A 20,427-nucleotide genomic window follows, 5' to 3' on the forward strand; every position below is an offset into this window, starting at 1 on the left:
GGGGGTGGGTGGGGGTGCAAAATGAGCCTTCTCCGCCAGCTTTTCCGCTGGCCCGTATGGAAATAAGCGAGGAAAAGGGAAAATTAACGCTCAACCGGAGTGTTGCAGGGGGGAATGGGGAGCCGGTACCGGCGTCGGGGCAGCCCTCCCCAGGGGGACGGGACGGTGCGGGGAGGGGGCAGGCGCCCGAAGGGGCGCCTGCCCCCTCCCCGCACCGTCCCGTCCCCCCCGGGGGGGGGGGGGCCGCCCCCGACCGCGGCCACCCTTCACCGGGAGGTGGCAGCTCTCCGCGGCGGGAGCCCTGCCTCCGAGGTCGCGCACCCCACCCGCTCCCGCCCCCGGGTCCCCGGGGGTGCCGGGAACACTCGTTCCCCGTCATTGGGGCAGGAGGCGGGGCCGGCGCCGTATAAGAAGGGACCGAGCGGGCGTTTCGCTCCCAGGTCCAGAGACGCCTTGTCCCATCCCCGCCTCCTATCGCCGAGCACGACGTGACCCGAGCCCGGATCGGCCCCCCTCGGGGAGGCGAGGCGACGGCGGGACGGCAGCAAGAGCACCCAGGACCACTACCAGCAGTAGCAGCAGCAGCAGCAGCACCAGCACCAGCACTACCAGCACCAGCACTACCAGCACCAGCAGTACGAGCAACAGCAGCAGTACCAGCAGCACGAGCAGCAGTACCACCAGTACCAGCAGCAGCAGCAGCCCCGCTCCCCACCTGCCCGTGGCGGAGGCTGGAGCTGCGATCGTCGCGGAGCGGCGGTTGGTGCCCGCGGCCCGGAGCCCCTGCGCCGCGGCCGTGCGGCGCCGCGTCCCGCTCGCCGATGAGCGCCGCCGCTCTCTACAGCCTGGACTCCCCGGCATGTTATAAGAGCTGGTGCCTGGAGCCCGCCAACTTCTACGACGCCAAGGTGGGCAGCGGCGGCGGGCCGGGTCCCGCCTGCAAGCCGGGGGGCCGCGGCGCCTGCGGGATGAGCGGCGAGGAGGCGGGGGGCGGCCTGGGGGGCAGCGGCACCAACCTGGCGGAGCTGAGCGCCGCCGCCCCGGCCATGTACGAGGACGAGAGCGCCATCGACTTCAGCTCCTACATTGACTCCATGTCGGCCGTGCCCAACCTGGAGCTGTGCAACGACGAGCTCTTCGCCGACCTCTTCAACAGCAACCACAAGCCCGAGCGGGGCGGGGACTACGGCGAGTACCTGCCGCCGGGCGGCGGCGCCGGCCGCGACCCCGCCAAGGACCTCGGCGCTGCCATGACCACTCTGCTGGGCGCCGAGCCCCGCACCGCCTCCTCCTCCTCCTCCTCCTCCTCTTCCTCCTCCTCCTCCTCCTCCCGCGGCGCCCTGAAGCAGGAGCCGGACTGGAGCGACAGCGACCTCTCCTCCTCGCTGCTGCCCTCGCAGATCGCCACCTGCGCCCAGACCATCATGAACCTGAGCGGGCAGCCCACGCCGCCCACCTCCCCCGAGCCGCCGGGCAGCAGCTCCCCTTCCAGCTGCAGCACCCGCTCCCCGGGCCCCGCCGGGCCCGCCGGGGCCGCCGGGGCCGGGTCGGCGCAGGGCGTCCCGCCGCCGCCGGCCCCCGGCGGGAAGGAGCGCGGCGGCAAGAAGTGCGTGGACAGGTTTAGCCCCGAGTACCGGCAGCGCCGGGAGCGCAACAACATCGCCGTGCGGAAGAGCCGCGACAAGGCGAAGCGGCGCAACCAGGAGATGCAGCAGAAGCTGCTGGAGCTCTCGGCCGAGAACGAGAAGCTGCACAAGAAGATCGAGCAGCTCACCCGGGACTTGACCAGCCTCCGGCACTTCTTCAAGCAGCTGCCCAGCGCCTCCTTCCTGCAGCCCGGCTCGGGCACCGACTGCCGGTAACCGGGGGGGAGCGGGACGGAGAGACGGACTCCGGGAGACCGTGGATAAATACCTCAGAGGGCCGGGCCGGGCCGGGCCGAGCCTTGCCTGGCCGTGCCGAGCCTTCGCCGGGCCGGGCCGCGGCGCCCCGGGCCGGGCCGGGCGCGGGGAGGAGGCGCGAAGCCGCGGAGGGACCTGCCGGCCGGCGGCCGCCGTCTGAACCTTGTAGCGACGTGGGGCGATGCCTGGGTCTGTCACCACGAAACTTGCAAAAAAAGGAAAAAAGCTAAATATCTTCTTTTTTTTTTTCTCTCCCCTTAAATTATTTTTGTAATGGTAGTTTTCGTCTTTTCTACATTTTACTCATACCGATGCAGCTATGGTACATCTGTTAAAATGATTCAAACCCCCATGTATTTTAGACAGTAGGATGAAAAAAAAAAAAAAAAGACTGAGCATGCTCGACCTTTTATATCAATTTTTACAGCATTTCTAAGAATAAAAAAAAAAAGCATTTTAAATCGACCCTGCTCTCGTTCGCTCCGTGTCTTGACAGCAGCGGGGCGGCGGCGGGGGAAGTTGCGCGTCCCGGGAGCTGCCGCCAACTCGCAGCGCTGGGGAGGGGGCCACGGGGGGGGCTTCCAGCGGCCGAAACGGGGAGGTGAGGGCAAGGGGGCGGGGGGGCGTGAGGTGCACTGCATTTTTTTTTCTGAAGCGGCCCAAAGGCGATGCGATGGCGGGAATAACTGGGACTCTTGCAGGTGGCGGTTCCGAAGTCGGCTCTCCCCCGGGAGCTGCATCGCTGTCCCGGGATGCTGAGTCAGTTGTTGCCGCTGAGCCGACTGTTGGGGCCGAGCAGCAGTTGCCCAGCAAGAGGGGCTGCTCTCTGGCCAGGCCTCTTACAGAAACAGTCTTATTAAAAAAAAAAAAAAAATATATATATACATGAACACAAGAACACCGTTATTTAAAGTTGTTGTTCAAAAACCTCGAAGCGGTTCCCACTCCAGGCAACGCAAAGCTGCACCTACACTAACGCGCTCCTAAGTTTGAGCCAGCTGCAGTCCCAAAGGAGATGTTGCCCGCACGCACCTCAGCCCGCTGTAGGCTATCGCAGCGCTGCAGGAGCTGGCCACTGTCACTGATCGCTGCTAGTGAAAGCGAGAGCGGGCAACAACGCCGGCCTCTTGAGTGAATACATTACGAAAGGTTAGCCTACTTGTCTGATAGCGCACGCACAGAGATGACAGCATCTGTAGGGCACCGGCAGAAACATGGCCTAAACAGACAGTACAAGCGCCTCCAACAGCCAGTGCTTTTCGAGAGAGAGAAATCTTGCCGGTTTCGAAGGGGTGACCCTTCCTTCCCTACAGGGAGGCAGGTAAGAGACTGAAAGACTTGGAGGAGGGGGGAAAAGGGGGAATATCAAACGCTGGGTCATTCCTTTAGTAATTGTGACATATATGAGACTTTCCACTATTGGCCTCGGCCGCAGGAACGATTTCTGTAGCAACAAGTTTGCTGTTCCTTTTCTGCGGGGTAATCACATACTGGACCTGCACAAAACCGTTCACTCCTCCTCTGACCTGTACGGGTGTTTTAAATACCGTGAAAGGGGAAGGGGAAAAAAATCTAATCCCTGACTAAACTCTTCCATTAATTCTTGCATCTCAACCAATGCACACATAGGAAGATTTTGATATTATCTGATCTGTAATCCATGTCTGTACAGTCAGGGTGAGGATAGTTACGTGGCCTACAAAGCATTCTGCTCATTACCCCTAACAGAATCTGTATAGTGAAACACCCGCTTTGTGGGAAGCTACAGATAACACGGTACTTCTATGCTTAGAGACCAATTAGCTGTAAAACATTAACTTTATATATGCTTCACACTTCAAAATATAAGCTTTGTTCAAATCTCCGTCTTTATAACATTTATTGCAAGGTGATAACAAACATTGCAACTCAGAATTTGTGCACAACGTGGTGTTTTGCAGCCGGCGGTACGTCTGGAATCCGCTGATAAAACTCAGCTTAAACCAATGTTCACTGCCTATAGCAAGGTATTTATTTCAAAGATATCAGTAAAACATTTTCCATCGACACAGAATAAATACAGTATTATAAAAAAAATTCACATTCAAAACTTCCAGAACAAGATGTTTTACGTACATAAACAGCAAACACGCCAAAGAACTGTATTCTTAAATCCCAAATTGATCCAAAAAAGAAGAGTTTAAAAGCTGAGCAGATTTTTTTTATATAGGTATTTTTTCAGCATTAGCACAACGTGCTTCGTAAATCAGTTTTAATAAACTATCTTAATACTTATCACACTTGCATTATACATTACCTGTGGCTCTAGTTAACAGATAACCACATTACAAAGTCCACAGATACTACAGTAGGTGACTAGAGTTCAGCTCAGTGTCTTGCTGCTGCTTCCAGAAGAACGATTTCCTCCAGCGCAACACAGTTGGGGTGGCTGGTTACGGAGTGGACGTAGCAGTTCAATAACCCCACCTCCTTTCCCAGCACGCTCTGCACCTCATAACTCTGCAGTGATAAAAGCATGTTGATTAAAACAAACAGTCCTGGACATTCTGTTCTAAGCAGTATTCGGCTGGGAAGATGCAGGCTGTGAGGTCCTCTCCCAACAGACAGGTTTTTTAAGGACTCAAAAAGAAAGGTGCATTGGAACTGATGGAAAGAATGAATACATTAGTTTTTCAATAATTAGAACTCACTCCTGCTTAAAGTGCCGCTTCCCTACCAGGCTTTCACAAATGAGCTGTTTAAAAAAAAAAAAGCTACTGCGGCTTTGAACTCAAATTTTGCTGAAGCATACCCTACATGTGCTCCCTTTATCTAGCTTTCTGACACCCGTAGGATTTCACATGTGCTAGCAATGTGTATGTACATACTATATATCGATTACCTTAGCTAACAGAGCCACTAAAGGAAAAAATATTTTGTAACTGTTTTTACTCCCCCCCTCTTTTAACTTCGTGTTGTATCACGCATCCTTTACGATCACCAGCACCTACGCAGTCCCTTCTGTTTAATGATCCGACTGGCAATTTACCCACGTGAGTTGCGCCTGAAGCGAACTTGTAGAGACTGTGTTCTGCGTGGAGGAGAGGGATGCGAGGCTGGGGTGATTTCTCTAAGAGGAGACAGCACGTTGACAGAAGAACTGGTAACACCGACAGCCGATACCTCGCTTGCGAGGGTATCTCACATGGCAGGTTTACATCCATTTCTTTCCTCAGTGGGACTTGCCTACGACCAGCCTCTGACCATGCCCCTGGCTTTCATCTGGGCTGTGCATTTGTACAGGTATGCGATACCCACGTCTATCGCCTGGTTCAAGGTATAAACAACCCTTTTCTTTTTTTTTCCTAGATTATTTTTACCCCAGTCCGGTTCTGCAGTGCAACTCACCATGCAGCTGCCCAAACAGCTATACTGGTGTAACAGGAGGGCTGCCACAAGGTAAGGAACAAGTGGCCAGGGCCAGTGACGGCTGAAACCAACCTCCCTGCCAAAAGAACAAAGCTACACCCTTAGAAACTTCAGCAGCACTGGCAAAAAAATGCCACCTCAAGTGGTATTTCTTGTGATTAATCTTTGTGGAGATGTGCTGCTTTTTAAAATGCAGCGGTTCAGGGATGGAGATGCTTATGAAAAAAAAGGAAAAAATTATCCCTGCATTTCAGGTAGGGAAAAAAATGTTTCTAAGTTGCCAGACTTCTAAATACTAGCATTATAAAAATTGAAACATGAAAAAGAGGTTGTTGGGATTCTAATAACTCGAAAAAGAACTACGTTTTGTCAGTCTGTAACCAAACCAGACACATCCTGTAAAACTAAGCAAGACTTAACTGCTATTAAAAGAGCAAACATATTTTGGAAATTTCTTGTATCTCTTTGCTTAAATGAAATATACACCCTCCAGCATCAGAAAAATTATTTACAATTTCAGCGACATGTTCCACTTTAAAAATTATCCATAAACCCCATTAAAACCATGGAGCACGTAATAGCAAAATGCTAGAAGACTGTATAAGGAAAGCAAAATGACCCCAATACGTGTCACCTAACTGAAGATACTTAACTGGGATGATTAAACAAGACAACGAGCTGACCTTTGCTCCCTTCCACGTGCAATGGAGAGGGGGGGATCTCGGGATCCTGACTGGACTTAATCACCCTCTGAAGGTGCCGCTCCTTCGCTGCTGACCATCTGGCAGCCAATGCCAGCCAGGCACCTATCCGGGTGCCTCCCTCACCTGCGATAAATCTGGGTCACTGTGCCAAATGTCAGGGTTCTTCTGATAGCTCAGATTAGAGGAATAACTACTTCACGATTACATAAACTGTACTTTAGCCCATGGATCCCCGTGGCTTACGCATGTTTCATTCATTCGATTATAAAGTATTATCTTGCACACGTTTTGCAAATTTCTCTACTATTACCGCCTGCCAGTAATTTCATGGTTGTGCTATTAGAAAGTAGTTGTGGTTTATACGGTTTAGGAGACCATCCCAAAAAGGTGGGATGCTTGGACTGTATCTTTGCTGTCTTTGGATCCTCAGCCAGAAAATGGAGTAAAGCCCAGCACTGCTCGTCGCAGCTCTGAATGTCTGGACGTAGTGCTATGTGCAGATAGCTCTGCAGATCCGCAGCTGAGCTAACGCTGTCTACACATCCCATCTGTGGCATCCCTCTTCTAAATAGGAGGGTGTCAGCCTGATGATAGTCGTGCAATAGCAGGGCATCAGCAGGTAGAAGGTGGGCTTGCCAAAGGGTCCAGCCCACTCAAATCCCAGGCTGGACACAAAAAAAAAAAAAAATCATTATTTCTAGTGAAATCTCCTACCACTCCTAGTGTAGTTCTGAAACGAGCTGCCTGGAAAAGCAGAATCTCCATCCCTGGAGGTTTTCAAGACCCTGCCAGCCAAAGTCACGGCTGACCTGCCCATGCATTGGCAGTAGCCCAGTATGAGTGGTAGGTCAGACGATGACCTCCAGGAGTCCCTTCCATTCCTATGATTCAAGTATCTTCCCACCTGACTCACGTCTCCTGTACTCTGCCTCTGCAGTAAGTTATGTAGTTTAACCTTCTTTCATCAACATCCATTATACCTACCCCATCCTCATTGGCGGAGGACATCAGGAGAGAAGAGATTGTCCTCTGTAACAGCTGGAATGAGAAAATTAACAGGTTTTGTTCATGACAAAAATCTTATCTATGCAAAGATGTTCTGTTCGCAGGTTAAAACAGTCACGCTGAACAAAGGTTTACCATTTTAATATAGAATGGTTTTGTTTCTCTGGCCAAGAAAGCAGAGGAGAGGTGACACAAAAGATGTTCAGAATGGGAGTCTAAAAACACACATTCCTTGTAGGCTGTGGAGACTGAGGTTTCCCAAGGCCCAACCCAACAAAGCCCTTCAGCTGGACCATAAAACAGTTCGCAGACCTCAGGGTGAGCTCAAATACTGTATTACTTGAGCAAGATCTGGGAACTGGGTTCTTCGCCCAATGAAACACAAGTTTAGTATCAGATTAAATTATGGGATACTCTTACACCTTTTAATTTTTCTTCTGACAGAGCTGTTTATAAAAGTGTGGCTTAGAGTACCTATGTTTCTATGTATCTATCCTCTCTATACTCAGTAACACCAAAGCTCATTTTGTGCCATACCTTTACTTTTACTGTACTTTGAGATCGGGATGGACAACTCAAGAAGACTTCCAGCTGCATTTTCAAAACCGGTGAAATGACAACTTCAGAGCACTGGCTGCAATATAGCAATCCTCTGAAACACACAAATAATGATGGAAAAACATAGAGAAATGGAAAAGCTATCAGTCATAAATCAAAACACACAAAAAAACAGCTAGCTTATTTTCTAAAATACTTTGCTGGTAGATTTTAGTAGGAAAGCCCTGGTAGAGATTCAGTTAATAATAGCAAATAGAGCTCTTCTGTTGGTAGAGCTGAGTAACTCTCTTGGAGGACCTAAACTCTTCTAGCAAAAGGATCTTCCTTTTATAAGTTTTGGCAACATGGGGGGAGGTTGCTATTTATAGTAACCCCACTTAAGCAAATATTAATCTCATAACCTTCTAAAAGTTACGGCAAAAGAAAATTTACAGTATAGATTTGGCCCAAGTGACTTATTGATTTAGGCCCTTGTTCAGCAAATGTTCAACGTTTTCAGCACACGCTTAAGTCATATGCATGAAATTAAGCTCAGCTATAAGTGCTTGTTGGAATAACATCTTAAACAAATATTGATGCTATGTTGTTCTCCAAATGACGCAAAAGTGTCCTTCACAGTAGAGATTTTTTTTGTTATTGAACTACACTACTATGTGAACGTACACACATCCTTATTTTTTGCATGATAGTATAATATAGGACAACTCTTTTTTTATTTTCAGCCTTTTCCCCCCGGCGGCTATACATAACAAAGCATAAGCGGTAAAGCTTCTCATGTTTAGGAAAATGTTACCTATTTCAATGGGATGAAACCCACCCAACTTCTCCTTATGCTTTTTGTAAGCTTTTCCAGTAGAAAGAACCCCCCTTTCCTTCTTTTTACACTCTGACTACTCTCTTATCCTCTCGTGTTTTTATCCCATCAGGTATCTCAGACTCTCCAGGAGCAAGCTGGCTAAGCAGCTGAAGGGGAGGCTTTCCAAGAGCATGCCAGTGTGACGCAGGTTTAGCATTTCGGGTAGTAACAGGTCCTGTAGGATCAGTCTTCACATTTGGGACAGTCATACTCCCAGAATTATTCAACATCCTTTTTAGAAAGGTTATAAATTTAATAGGTCTGAAATGCAACTCTTTCACACTTACATAAATTACAGCAAAGATCACAGTTCAAGATAAAAATGAGGTGAATTGGTGGTACACAGGGTAGCAAGGTAGGGTACACAAACACAAGAAGCTACTTTTAAAGGAGCTTAAAATCAGACCTGTGATTTATGTGGAAGTTTATTAAAACTAATATTATAATGGAGTGGGCTATGAAATCTTTATAAGCAATACTTATAATAAGATTAGTTTGAAAAAAAATGTGATAACTGCAAATGCAAACCATTTCATATCTACTTGTATCTTTCTTAATAAATTAATCTAACCTTGCAGGTTTTATCAGTTCATCAGCAGTAAAAATACTACGACTTAGTTCTAGGAAGGAACAAAGTGCAGCCTGTGCCTGCAGGAATCATTGCATCACCTATTGCTGTTATGGCTACATCTGCAGAACACCTGGGGTGCTCCGGAGCATGCTGACTCTCACCTGTCCTGGGGACACAGTTCCAACTTTCCGTTGCCACATCTGTTGCATGTAGGCCAGGAGAAAGCAGTGCTCTCATTAACTCCAACAACAGTACCTGCAAAAGATGAAATTCTTACAAAATACTAACGGTAAGCTAGCAAACATAGTAACTTCTGGCTTCACAGCAGGTTTGATCCTTTCTGACTCTCAGCTTAAGAATAAGACTTGTCGGAGCAAGCATCAGCCCTTCCAACAATCTCACTCCCTTTCTCCTTCGTCCCTCCAACAAGGGATGACAGTATGCCAAAGTGTGTTAGATTCTAAAAATACCAGAAGGTAGATAATTGGCAATTAATTTTCCAAAAAGGTTCAGTTCTTTTGGTTTGGGTTTTATTGTTTTTCTGATTTGTTTTTGTTTGTTTGTTTTCTTTCTGGTCCTCTGATGTTTCCTTGGCAATAAATAGCTATAAAAATCATCAGGTCAGATAGCCTGATATCGATATTTAGGAAACACAAACCAATGAGGAGACCAATCCCTTTCGGAAACAACGATGCAGGTTAAATTCCATTAACAACGGAGTTATTCTTCATTTACACTGATTTAACAGAGATTAGATCTGGCCCACAGATTTAAGTGTGTGCCTAAGAAGGGAATGCCAAAGATACTTTGGACTAATACAAAGGGCCTTGCTACTTTTGGCAAGAAAAAATATATTCAAACTTCTATGAGAAGCCAATAAAGAGTGTATTATGTTTTATGGTAACGATATGCTGAAATCATGAGCATTATTTATGGAGAAAATACTTCTAAGTATTTTGAAGCATACAAAGTGGATTACCTGTAAGAATGAAATTACACTAAAATAAACCCTCACTGGTACAACAGAAGTATAGACTGAAAATTCCAGCTCCTACTGAGCAAGAATCTCAGAGTTTTATACCACATTCAATAAAAGAAACCCCTGGAGACCAGGGAGCATTTAGACTGTCTGGTCTGTAAGACAGGGCGTTAATCCCTTGCTTTCCTGGTTCTCCTGGGACAAGGACTGACAGGAAGGAGGGAGCCACACATAAATAACAAAACTGTAATTTTCTTTGGGAATTCAAAGGACAGCAAGGCTGAAGATCAGGAAAGGTACTTCTCAAATACAACATTTATGACCCAATTTCTATGCATACAACGAAACAACATGGATTTCACTGACAGAATAAGCAATTCTGTGCATTTAACCCCTTGGACTGTTACAGGAATAATTTTGATTCTTCAGTTTTTGTGATAAACTGGGAGTTTCCATCAGCACTTGCTACTACAAGGTACGATGCTTTCTGCCACAGCATGGGCATGTTTCCCTTGTTCATGGAAAAGAAAAGTATCCAATTAGTTTGCTGAATGTTTGCTTTTTCATTAAAAAATCATTTTAAAAACAAAACAAAACAAAATCCCCTTTTCTGACAAATCTGTTTCTCTCTAAGCCTTTTAACTTTTTCCCAATTGTGTGCCATATTGCAACTGCAGGATGCCAGTGCACGAGTAATACAAGTACACATGAAGAAAATGAATCAGGATCATACTGACGAGATTATGTCTAGTGGAGATATTTATTTTGATGACACATAGAGTTCCCTCGAGAAAACAACCAGAGATCACTGAAGGCAGAACAAACACAACTGAAGGCGGCAACAGATCTAATAATCTAGTGTCAGTCTTGTGCATCCTGCACGCAAAGTGTTTTCTCAAGTTTAAGCTGCTGAACTGCTGCACATCTTTGTCAAGACCCTAGATTTTGCTTGGTGTTCACAAACCTTTTGGATATTTTCCTGAGATCCTTCTTTTAAATGGAAACACACATAGCCAAAATTCGATTTTTACCTCTAGTCTATTTTTATGGGTTGTGGCTGACAACATTAAGAAGAGACTGATAATAGGACAACACCTGGAAAAACAGGTCTCTGATGAGGAATGCAAAGAAGGGCTGAGGATTAAAAGTAACACTCTGGTTGAAACGTTCAAAAAAATGAGTGTGGTTTTTTTTTTCCCAATCAGTTACCCTGATTAATGGACAGGAAGGGGAAAAGTTCAAACAAAAAGCAAAACCTAGGTAAGCTGATTGACCCCATTTTGTTCACACTGTTAAGAGGGAAACTGAAAAAAAACCCTACTTCTGAGTCAGGGTGTTGGATATGAAAATGTCCAATGTCACAATTCAATCACCGTGAGTCATATACTAGGCAAATATCATTAATCAAGTAATATTCCCACATAACATATGTGGTATGGACTAACTAGAATTTGCTCATAAGCATAGTTAAGAGGAAAAACAGTTCTGTGCAGTGTGAACTGCCAACATTTAAGTCATCCTGACTACTACTATACAGCAAAAAGAGGTTAGAAATTACTTTGCAATGCATAGTGATAAGAAAATAAATCTATTAACCCTGAGCTCACAGGTGAGAACCACAGACTCATCTTTAAAGGAAGAATAAACTTTCCAGTAGAAAGCAACCACAGGTTTTCACTCATCTGTTGAAGAGCAACACACTCCATCCCAGAGCTGATATGACTGGACCTCTCTGAAACAAGGATTTCTGACAAACTTGGATCTGCTTGGATTGCAACAATGTCCTTTTTAAAGCTGGGCCAGCTGTAGAGTTGTACCAGGTTGCTCAGGGCTCAGCTTTGAGCAGGAGTTAGGACTGGAGGAACTTCAGAGGTTCCTTCCAACCTAACTTATCGTATTTATACACTTTCCAAAAAATGACCGATCTACCTAAAACCCATCAGGCAGCATGGCACGTGTCCCTCCCCAATCCCGGCACTCCTGGAAGCTCTGACACGGTGACCAATTGCTGTATCTGCGGATGGGGACTTGAACGACCACCTACATTTTTCACTGGTTAAACCAGAAGTTTTTCTAGGGGAGGTTGAGCCTGAGAGCCATGAGGAGCAGCCATGACTGCAAAGGAGCAGGAAGGAGCACTACTTCAAGAAGGGGTAGAGAAAAGCTTTTGCAGCCTTTTTGAGTGTTAGGTGAGAGAAGGCCCACGTACAGCATATGTAGGTGACCAAAAGTACAGGAAGTGAAAGGAGGGCACAAAGAAAAAGAATGAACGAGGTAATACTGCTTCTCATTGAAAGCCAGACTATCAACTCTCCGAGTTAAGAAACAAGAGACAGTGAGTGAATTTTAGAGGTGATAAATTTTTCTTCATGGGTTACTCCATCAAATACATATGCTCCCACCAACAAAGTAGGGTTAGTGCTATTAGTTTCACTTCTTCAGTAGAAAGATGTAGGCAATAACTAACCAAATTCTAAAACACCGGATATATATCTTAAATGCTAAAATTAAATAATTTTAGTTACACATAAAAGTGAGAGTTATTATCTATATATAGCATTAGCATAGGTATAAAGAAGACACTTTATATTCTACATTGGTACAAATGTGTGGGAACGTACTGGTAACAACTACCCTGGACAAATTTCAGATGAAGCAAGACAAGGTTGTAGGATTAATTTCTCCTTTTGTCATTCTTCCATCTGTAATACGGAACAGGGAAAGTGTGACACCTCCCATGTGTGTAAAGTAAGTACTTGTTTACACAATAGATCACAAAGGTGTATTTTCTTCGTTCTATTGGAAAAAGAAAGGACAGAGAAATGTTTGCTTTATCCTACTATGTACACTGTCAATGGGACAAAAGAAGACAGGCACTTCTCATACTTAGTTATAAAATTAAGAGTGGAGAAATGATAATTCTTAGCGTAACTATTGGAGACGTTAAAAAAAAACGCCAAAAAGTCTTTCACACCCAGTGACAGAAATATCTTTCAAGTAACTCACAATATCGATGTGAGATGTACGTAACAACCAAGGCTTTGAGTGAAGTGCCTCTAGTTGTGCTTGTTTTTCATTATGCATTGCTAGAGTTCAAGATTTGTCACTGCAAGGTGCTCATTTATTAATCACAGAGGCATTGCTAACTTGTGGCTCTACCATAAGAGAAGGTATGTTTAGTAACAGCTTTGCGTGGTTTCAAACTGTCTTTTCAGTGCGTCACGTTATAGCTGGAAGGATTCATTTGTAACCATTGTTTGCTGTTATTTTAAAGCTCATTTAAAATGCTCCAGTGAATACTTGAAGGTGTAAATGTAAAGCAGTATCAAGAATTTTCTACAAGGGCTACTGGAATCATTAAGAGTTAAATTAAGAAAGGAAATTGTCTTTAAAAGCCAAGAGTTATTGGGCTTTTAAGGACTTTTCCCTATAGACACTCTACAACTAGGAGGTTTAAGAAGCTGACTGGACAAAGCATTAGAAAATACACAGTAGGAAATGTTTCTGCATGATTAGGAAATGTTAGAAAATACATTGTAAGAAATGTTTCTGCATGGTTAGTGGTAGGACTGAACTATTAGACAAAGCAATGATCCAAAGTGGCTGGTGAGCAAATATTGGCCAAGTTATGCTAGATGACTATGGTGAAATGTTAAATTGCCCCATTGCAGCAAAGCTCCAGGGAAATCGGACACTAACCCCTACCATTCAGGATCTGGCTAACGTATCTTATCCATCTGCCTAAAAAATATTGGTATACCTTACTGTTGCCAACATCAACAAGGCTGGTGTGAACAGAAGGCTCCTGAAAGAAGACAGCGAAGGAAGGAATATAATAAAACAGATTGTGCATCAAACATGAATTCTGGGGTATAAGTGAGTGGGAGCAGAGCTTGGCCAGCAAAAGGCAAACAGAGCCCACAGACAAGTATAAAAACTTAAATATCCTAATGACTCACAGCAATACTGTGCTTTTTTATCCCTCCACGCTGTTTGCGTGAGAAATCAATACGAGGACCTTAAAGATTAAAGTGAGCACAAATAATTAACAGCATTCATTTCAGGAAAGGCCATACAAACCTCTTACAGCACAAACGGAGTTGGCCTGTGTTGTAGAATCCAGCTCATCGAGTCTGACAGGGCCAGTCAGCTCACTGAGGTCAGCACCGGCAGCCGAGTACAAAAGAGGCTTTTGTAATAAGAGAACAGTACGTTCAACACAAATAATCCTACCTGCCAACAAAGACATTTCAACTCAGTACAGTAACAAGGAAAAAGGTGACCATGTTAATTGTCATGGCCAATAAAGACAACGATCTCTGCCAGCTACTAAACAGATGGATAGACTCCATCAGGTTTTCTCAATGACAAAATGTTTTGCTGTTAGCGATACATGCACCATGCTCTCATTACACTTTGCGACTCCCAGGGAAAAAAAGATGTTTCAAAAATTCAAACATGGCAGAAGAGAGTCCGATTCCACTCTGACTGCATCGCACCACGCTCCCTGCAAACACAACATTACTGTCCCTGGTAATAAGCTTGGGCATCCCTTCAGGTGGTCTTACTTTGTTTCAAAGATTACAAAGAGTAGGTGCATGCAATGCTTTATTCTCCAAAACAGAGATTTTTGCTTTGGGACACACAGGTTGGTGCTTCCAGTCCACTTACATTTTGGAAGTGACTGAAGGCGTGAGCTGTGAACTACACATGCAGGCACCATACAGAACCATACCTGAACCTCAAAAAAGCGTGACTAAAAATGAATGTAAAGTGAACTACCATCATTACATGATCTGTATGGTGGCGAAGGCTCACAGCTAAGATGGTATAGAAGAGTTTGTAAAATTTCTGTATCTAGGGACACACATGTCTCTAGATTCACCCTCTTGCTCCTTTTAGAGGTAGGTAATGTCAATAAAACAAGTTTCTGCAAGAATATCAAAACAAATGAAACCAAGTTTCTTAGTATTTTTGAGTCTTCTGTCAGCTAGCAAATTTGATTGACACTGGCCATTAGATTCAACAGCCATCAGGGAAGACTGACAGAAATATTGGTGGACGTATGGCAAGATCACTTAATTTCTCATTTACTTTGGAGATCAAGCAAAAATGTAAAAAAGAAACTTTATGAGAAAGCTCTAATTACAACTCCTTTCAACCTTCTCATCCCAAACTTGCAACGTCTCATCTTCATCTGAGAATGAAACTCTCCGTAGGTCACGTATTGCAGTGTCAGAGATTAGGATGCTATTTCAGTTTGATTCCAACTGCTTCAAAACCACGCGTAAAGCTTACCATTTCCCCACAGCGCATCCTTGAAGAAGATGAGTCGCGAGGCAACACTGAGGGCTTCTGTGATTTCCGTACTGAGAACACACGATGCAGCAACTGACACAGCAACAACTTTTGGAATTATATGAACCACATTTTGCAATGTGGAGTCAGTCACAAACAACCCAATCTCTCTTTGATTTATAGGAACACTGTGTTTTGTCTGTTATTAAAAAAAAAAAACAGATACAATTTGGAACGCAGTTGTTAGTTTTTAGTAGAAGGAAAGACTAAAATAACATCCTCATATTTAAATAACTAATAAAACTGACAGAAATTATTACATTTAGGGCTCGTACAGGACAGTGAATCAAAGCTTTATTGGAATTTTTCATTATTCCTTACTGCAGATACAAACATCTCTACCTTAAATTAACTTTCCAAGGTTGACCCACTGGAATCTTGGCTTTACCTCTATCAACTATCACACCTTATTGTAACACACTTGGACTGTACTAGGGATTTTAAAATATATTTTATATTTTAAAAATTATATCATATATATACTTTTATATATATACATATATATATATAAAGTTAATTGGCTGTTTTTATGAACAAAGACTTATATAATTTTTGCCTTAAAAAAAGAAAGGCTAACACTGCTACTAATATTATTCCTGTGTGAGCAAATTTTCCATGTACTGTTATCTGATTCCCAAGAGCACCAGTCCTTCGCTAATAGCTACTGGCCAGTCCTTGGCTAATAGCTACTGTAAGCTACAAAGCCAGAGGTTTTTCTTTCTGTTGAACAAACATCTCTAAATATTTGAATGATGCATAGAAAGAGGAAAGTAGATAACTCATAAGTAAGAAACATAGGAATCCGCAATGACAATGTAAGTTTTCTGCCTAAGAAATGTATAAAAATATTCTGGTGTGCCTAAATCAAGGTCTATCACAACTGCTGATGTCACAAACAAAATACCTATATTTCACCTCAGGCTTCATATCTGAAAATAATTATCACAAAATCAGTAGAGTTTTAAAAATTTTTCACACTGGGATGGATGATGAACAAGAGAGACTAGACAGACATTACATACACATCAGTGCTTATTCCAGGGTCTCTAACAAAATCAGGTGGGTTACAATTTGACGATGCATGCTTTTCTTCTTTTTTTTTAAACACAACTTTTATAATACCTGTTTGCTTATGTAAATTTTCCCATGCTTTAGAAAAAATGGGTTTAGTAACAAAACATATTTCACATTTCAGTCCAAGCAACTTGCAATTTTTAAGATTCTAATACTTTAAAATATTTAACTGAAATGAAATTACTTTCTTAATTTAAAATTTTTCGTTACTATTTTTAATTAGTCTGCCAATTAAAAATTCATACTTAAAACATTTAAATGAAATTAAAATACTGCAATGATTGGAGAGACACATATCACGTAAGTATTTTATTCTCAAAGTTGCATGTCTCTAGTATAAGGTAATGCAACGAGAACCCCAACTTTTTGTCTTTGGTTGAATTCAATCCTTGAAACGGTTAACCACACTAAAATGAGCTTTTTACTCATGCTAGCAGCCCTTAGAACAAATGCAGTAGTTGTAAATAATGACTGGGAAAATTCGTGACTCAGATATTACGGTTATGCCTTAATACAACATACGCTGCCTACTGCATTAACATCGTTTCTTTGCCTACTAACTACATACATTTGAGTACCTCCTCTGCATAGATAGCATTAGGACAGCTTCAAAGAAAGAATTTTTACAGCTGTCCCATGAGAATTACTAACACATTAAAAGCTGGCTTTCCGAAGAATCATCCAAAAAGTAAATAATAATAACAGCAAAAATCACAAGTTAGTATAAAATCATCATCTAGCTATGTGTGACAATTTGTTCTGAACAGAGAGGACACAACAGACAAATAGCAGCAGGATTGAGTTATAAGGAAGGACAGCTCCTTAACCACAGATGGAATATATTTCCTCATATTCCTTCTGTACCACAGTACGGATTCTGAGTAATAATAAAAGCATATTTCCATTCCTCCTTCACACAAATGAAGTATCTCAGAATACTGTAGCTACATAGAATTAATACTATTTTTTAAAGTACATTTGAATTAGCTCATGTAGCAGATTATCTAATAATAATAAATGTGCAAAACAAGCCAAATCATAGTCCCTTCCTCACTTACTATGACTTGATGATTTTGCATGTGAAGGATATGTCCTCCTGGCAAAGGCAAAGGCAACTGCAGTAAACAAGCTGCTGTTCGTGACCTTCTTCTGGGAGGATTAGGCAAGTGATACACTAACAGCAGGTAAATACCTTTACATTCCTAGAGCAGTTATCCAGAAGTTATGCAGAAGAAGAATATCTTCTATTGCTTTTCCAACGTTAATTTGAAAAAATTTATGAGCACTCCTGTTGCTCACTTACGAAAAGTTAGTGCTTACAGTTCAGTAAGTGAATAGCCATTAAAAAACCAGCTAATAAACCTCCTAGTAGCAAGAAGAAATCATAGACCTTTTTTTCTGCTAGACAAGCTTCCATTCTTGTTCCTGCATGCTCCATCTTTTCTCTAATTTAGTGATACAGTGCTTCTACACAAGAATACTGCTGACCCACAGCATCTCAGATGTAGACATTCCCGAATACAAAAATGTTTGGCTAGGATACCACTAGTCTGTAATTTTATTTTATTTTTTAACAGAACAGGTTTCTTGGAAATAGAAGTTTACGCATGTATGTGTCCATCTTTCTGTTAGCACCCCAAAGATCCCATCAAGCTAGCCCTAATTTCAAGTTTGCAAACACTCTGTTAAATTCTCACTTAGCATGGAGAAAACACAAGAGATACCCCTCATCTCGGGAGTTAAAAGTACTCCCTGCCTAAAAATCAAATCATAACTCATTGGCTTTTGAAGCAAAAGGGCAAGACCTAAATTAAATTTATGTCTCACACTGGGGCAAAGCATCTCCAGCTATTTTGCTGGCTGTTCTGGAATTTCTTTGTCTTTGGTTCATATGCTTTGATTCACACTTTGTTTCTTGTGGAGCTGATGGACAATTGCAAATTATTCTCCACCAGAATTCAGTGCTGGCTGTACTGAGGATCCAGTCACCAGGAAAAAATAAATAAATCAGCAACAAAAATTTCCTTTAACTACTGAGGGAGTTAGCAACATTTTGAAAGAAAATTGTAGCGCCATTCAGAAACAAATAAATAAAACATAAGCTTTCCAACATAGTATGGATGGCAGATGTATTTACCTAAGAGTTCCTCCTTTCTACTAACTGGACCATAAAAGCCAAATTTGCCTGAGGGGCTTCTATTGAAGTCAACAAAAATAGTCCACACACTTGCATGCAAAGAGCAAAACCGTATTTTTATATAACCATCATCTGTTAAATTCTATCCCCAGACACCCAACTGACTGGGAACTTTTTGCTATGTATCTAAGGATAGCATTTAGCTATAAACCGAGTCTCAACGAACTTCCTGCAAACTCCCTTACCAGGGTGAAATATTACCTCTGGTTAGATAGCAATTTATTCAGAAATAATTCACTTTTTAGACTGGATGGTATTGAAGCTGGAGATGCAGTTCATTTTACCCATTCACAAGCATTTTAGACCTGGTGATAATTCTGCTCATATAACTCTTGAAGATAATCCAGGAAGGTTTTGAGTTTGCCCCTAAACAAGATAAATGCTGGCTTCTTCACATAAACATTGTGTTGATTTTATGTTGAATTCATTGCTAAGTGAAAAGATTACCTGCAGCCTTAGATATAGCACTCGCGCCCAAAAGCTACAACGTTCATTACAACCATCGATCTGAAAATAGTACAAAAACAGGGAATGAGACAAACATGATACCAGAAATCAAGTGGTACAAAGTATTTATTATCTGACTTGTAAAGCAGATTACCTGAAGAATTTCCTTTAGCCCATGAACAGCTGGTGGCTGGTACAAATTAGAAATCTGTTCCTCTTCATCCACTTCCACATGTATTTCACCAGACTGAACAGTAAGAATATAACAGAAGCTGGGAGGAGGAAGATTAGTTGTCATCTATTAAAAAGTAAGGAAAAGAAATGTGACCTTAAAAAAGGCACTTTAATTTGGCCAGTCAGGTTTTATAATAATAGCCAAAACGAACCACACAATTAATATTTTAAGAGGGATGGGAAAACAAAATTATACGGTTAATAACAACGACTCTGAAGTAGAAGTTGAGTTAATAAACCGACATTCACAAGTTATAAGTGAAATCAGCTTGTGCGTATCATTCTTTCCATAATCTGACATTGATCCTCATCACAAAAACATCTCATGATTTGGCACACTTGGCAAGCACTTTGACTATTTCAAGGTGCTTGTTGTTGTTTTTTGCATTTTTTTATTACGTGGTAGGAGTGCCCTGATTAGTCTTTTTTTTTTTCAAACATCCGTAACTTTTCTGAGATTTGGGGACTTTTGCATGTGGGTGGGTTTTTGTGATAGTAAACAGCTGACAAACTTTTAAAGCTGCCAAATTAAATCCAGGACAGCACAAGGAGATAATGAAGAACAGGAACGCAATAGCTACAAGAACTGCTCTCTTTGTGTTATGCCAGATTTTTCTTTCCCCCTTAAAAAGTACCATGACGTAACAACTTTATCAATCACCACTTAAAGAGGTCCCGAACTAGAAAAGCTTCTCAGGAAAAAAAAGACAATGCTAGAAAATAATTTTTATTGCGGATATGGTAAAATATTCTTCTAGCAATGTTTGTGTTAATAAAGTATTTCATTTAATAAAAGAAATATGAATCTATTAAAGACAGCTGCCCACCTATTAAAAAAAAATCTGCATAAGGAGAAAAAAAAAGCAAAAGACATAAACTCCAATTCTGTTTGCCTCTGTCAGCACTAAAGAAGGTATTTGAACGTACATATGGCTCAAAAGAAATCAGTTCCACAGATCTCTTCCCAACAATATTATCAGCGTTGGCAATATTACTTACATACCTATGTATAAAACTGCTTCCATAAAGTGAAATAAACTATACTGTCTGTATCAAGAAAAATGTATCTCAACTGAAAAAACTCCACTCAGCCAAAAACCTGCAGCAGTAGAATGCAAGTCTTGATCCTCTGTGG

At 42.7% G+C, this 20,427-nt stretch overlaps 2 protein-coding genes across 2 annotated transcripts in view; one reads left to right on the top strand and one right to left on the bottom strand.

Moving 5' to 3' along the window:
• The first annotated feature begins 439 nt into the window (after positions 1 to 439).
• Positions 440 to 2,366, top strand: CEBPD (CCAAT enhancer binding protein delta). Its single transcript, XM_076329737.1, has one exon. The coding sequence runs from the start codon at positions 822 to 824 to the stop codon at positions 1,860 to 1,862; it is 1,041 nt and encodes a 346-aa protein (XP_076185852.1). The 5' UTR covers positions 440 to 821; the 3' UTR covers positions 1,863 to 2,366.
• A 1,397-nt stretch (positions 2,367 to 3,763) lies between these two features.
• SPIDR (scaffold protein involved in DNA repair) overlaps positions 3,764 to 20,427 on the bottom strand; it is a 206,383-nt gene continuing 189,719 nt past the window's right edge. Inside the window, exons 13-20 of the mRNA XM_076329738.1 lie at positions 19,213 to 19,356; positions 19,059 to 19,118; positions 15,281 to 15,479; positions 14,063 to 14,215; positions 9,165 to 9,258; positions 7,556 to 7,670; positions 6,998 to 7,051; positions 3,764 to 4,400 (exon numbers count right to left, since the gene is read on the bottom strand). Of these exons, the coding sequence (XP_076185853.1) occupies positions 4,269 to 4,400; positions 6,998 to 7,051; positions 7,556 to 7,670; positions 9,165 to 9,258; positions 14,063 to 14,215; positions 15,281 to 15,479; positions 19,059 to 19,118; positions 19,213 to 19,356 (951 nt within the window). The 3' untranslated portion in view covers positions 3,764 to 4,268. The remainder of the gene's footprint in view (positions 4,401 to 6,997; positions 7,052 to 7,555; positions 7,671 to 9,164; positions 9,259 to 14,062; positions 14,216 to 15,280; positions 15,480 to 19,058; positions 19,119 to 19,212; positions 19,357 to 20,427) is intronic.

This window comes from Aptenodytes patagonicus, chromosome 2, assembly GCF_965638725.1.
Source record: "Aptenodytes patagonicus chromosome 2, bAptPat1.pri.cur, whole genome shotgun sequence".
NCBI lineage: Eukaryota > Metazoa > Chordata > Aves > Sphenisciformes > Spheniscidae > Aptenodytes > Aptenodytes patagonicus.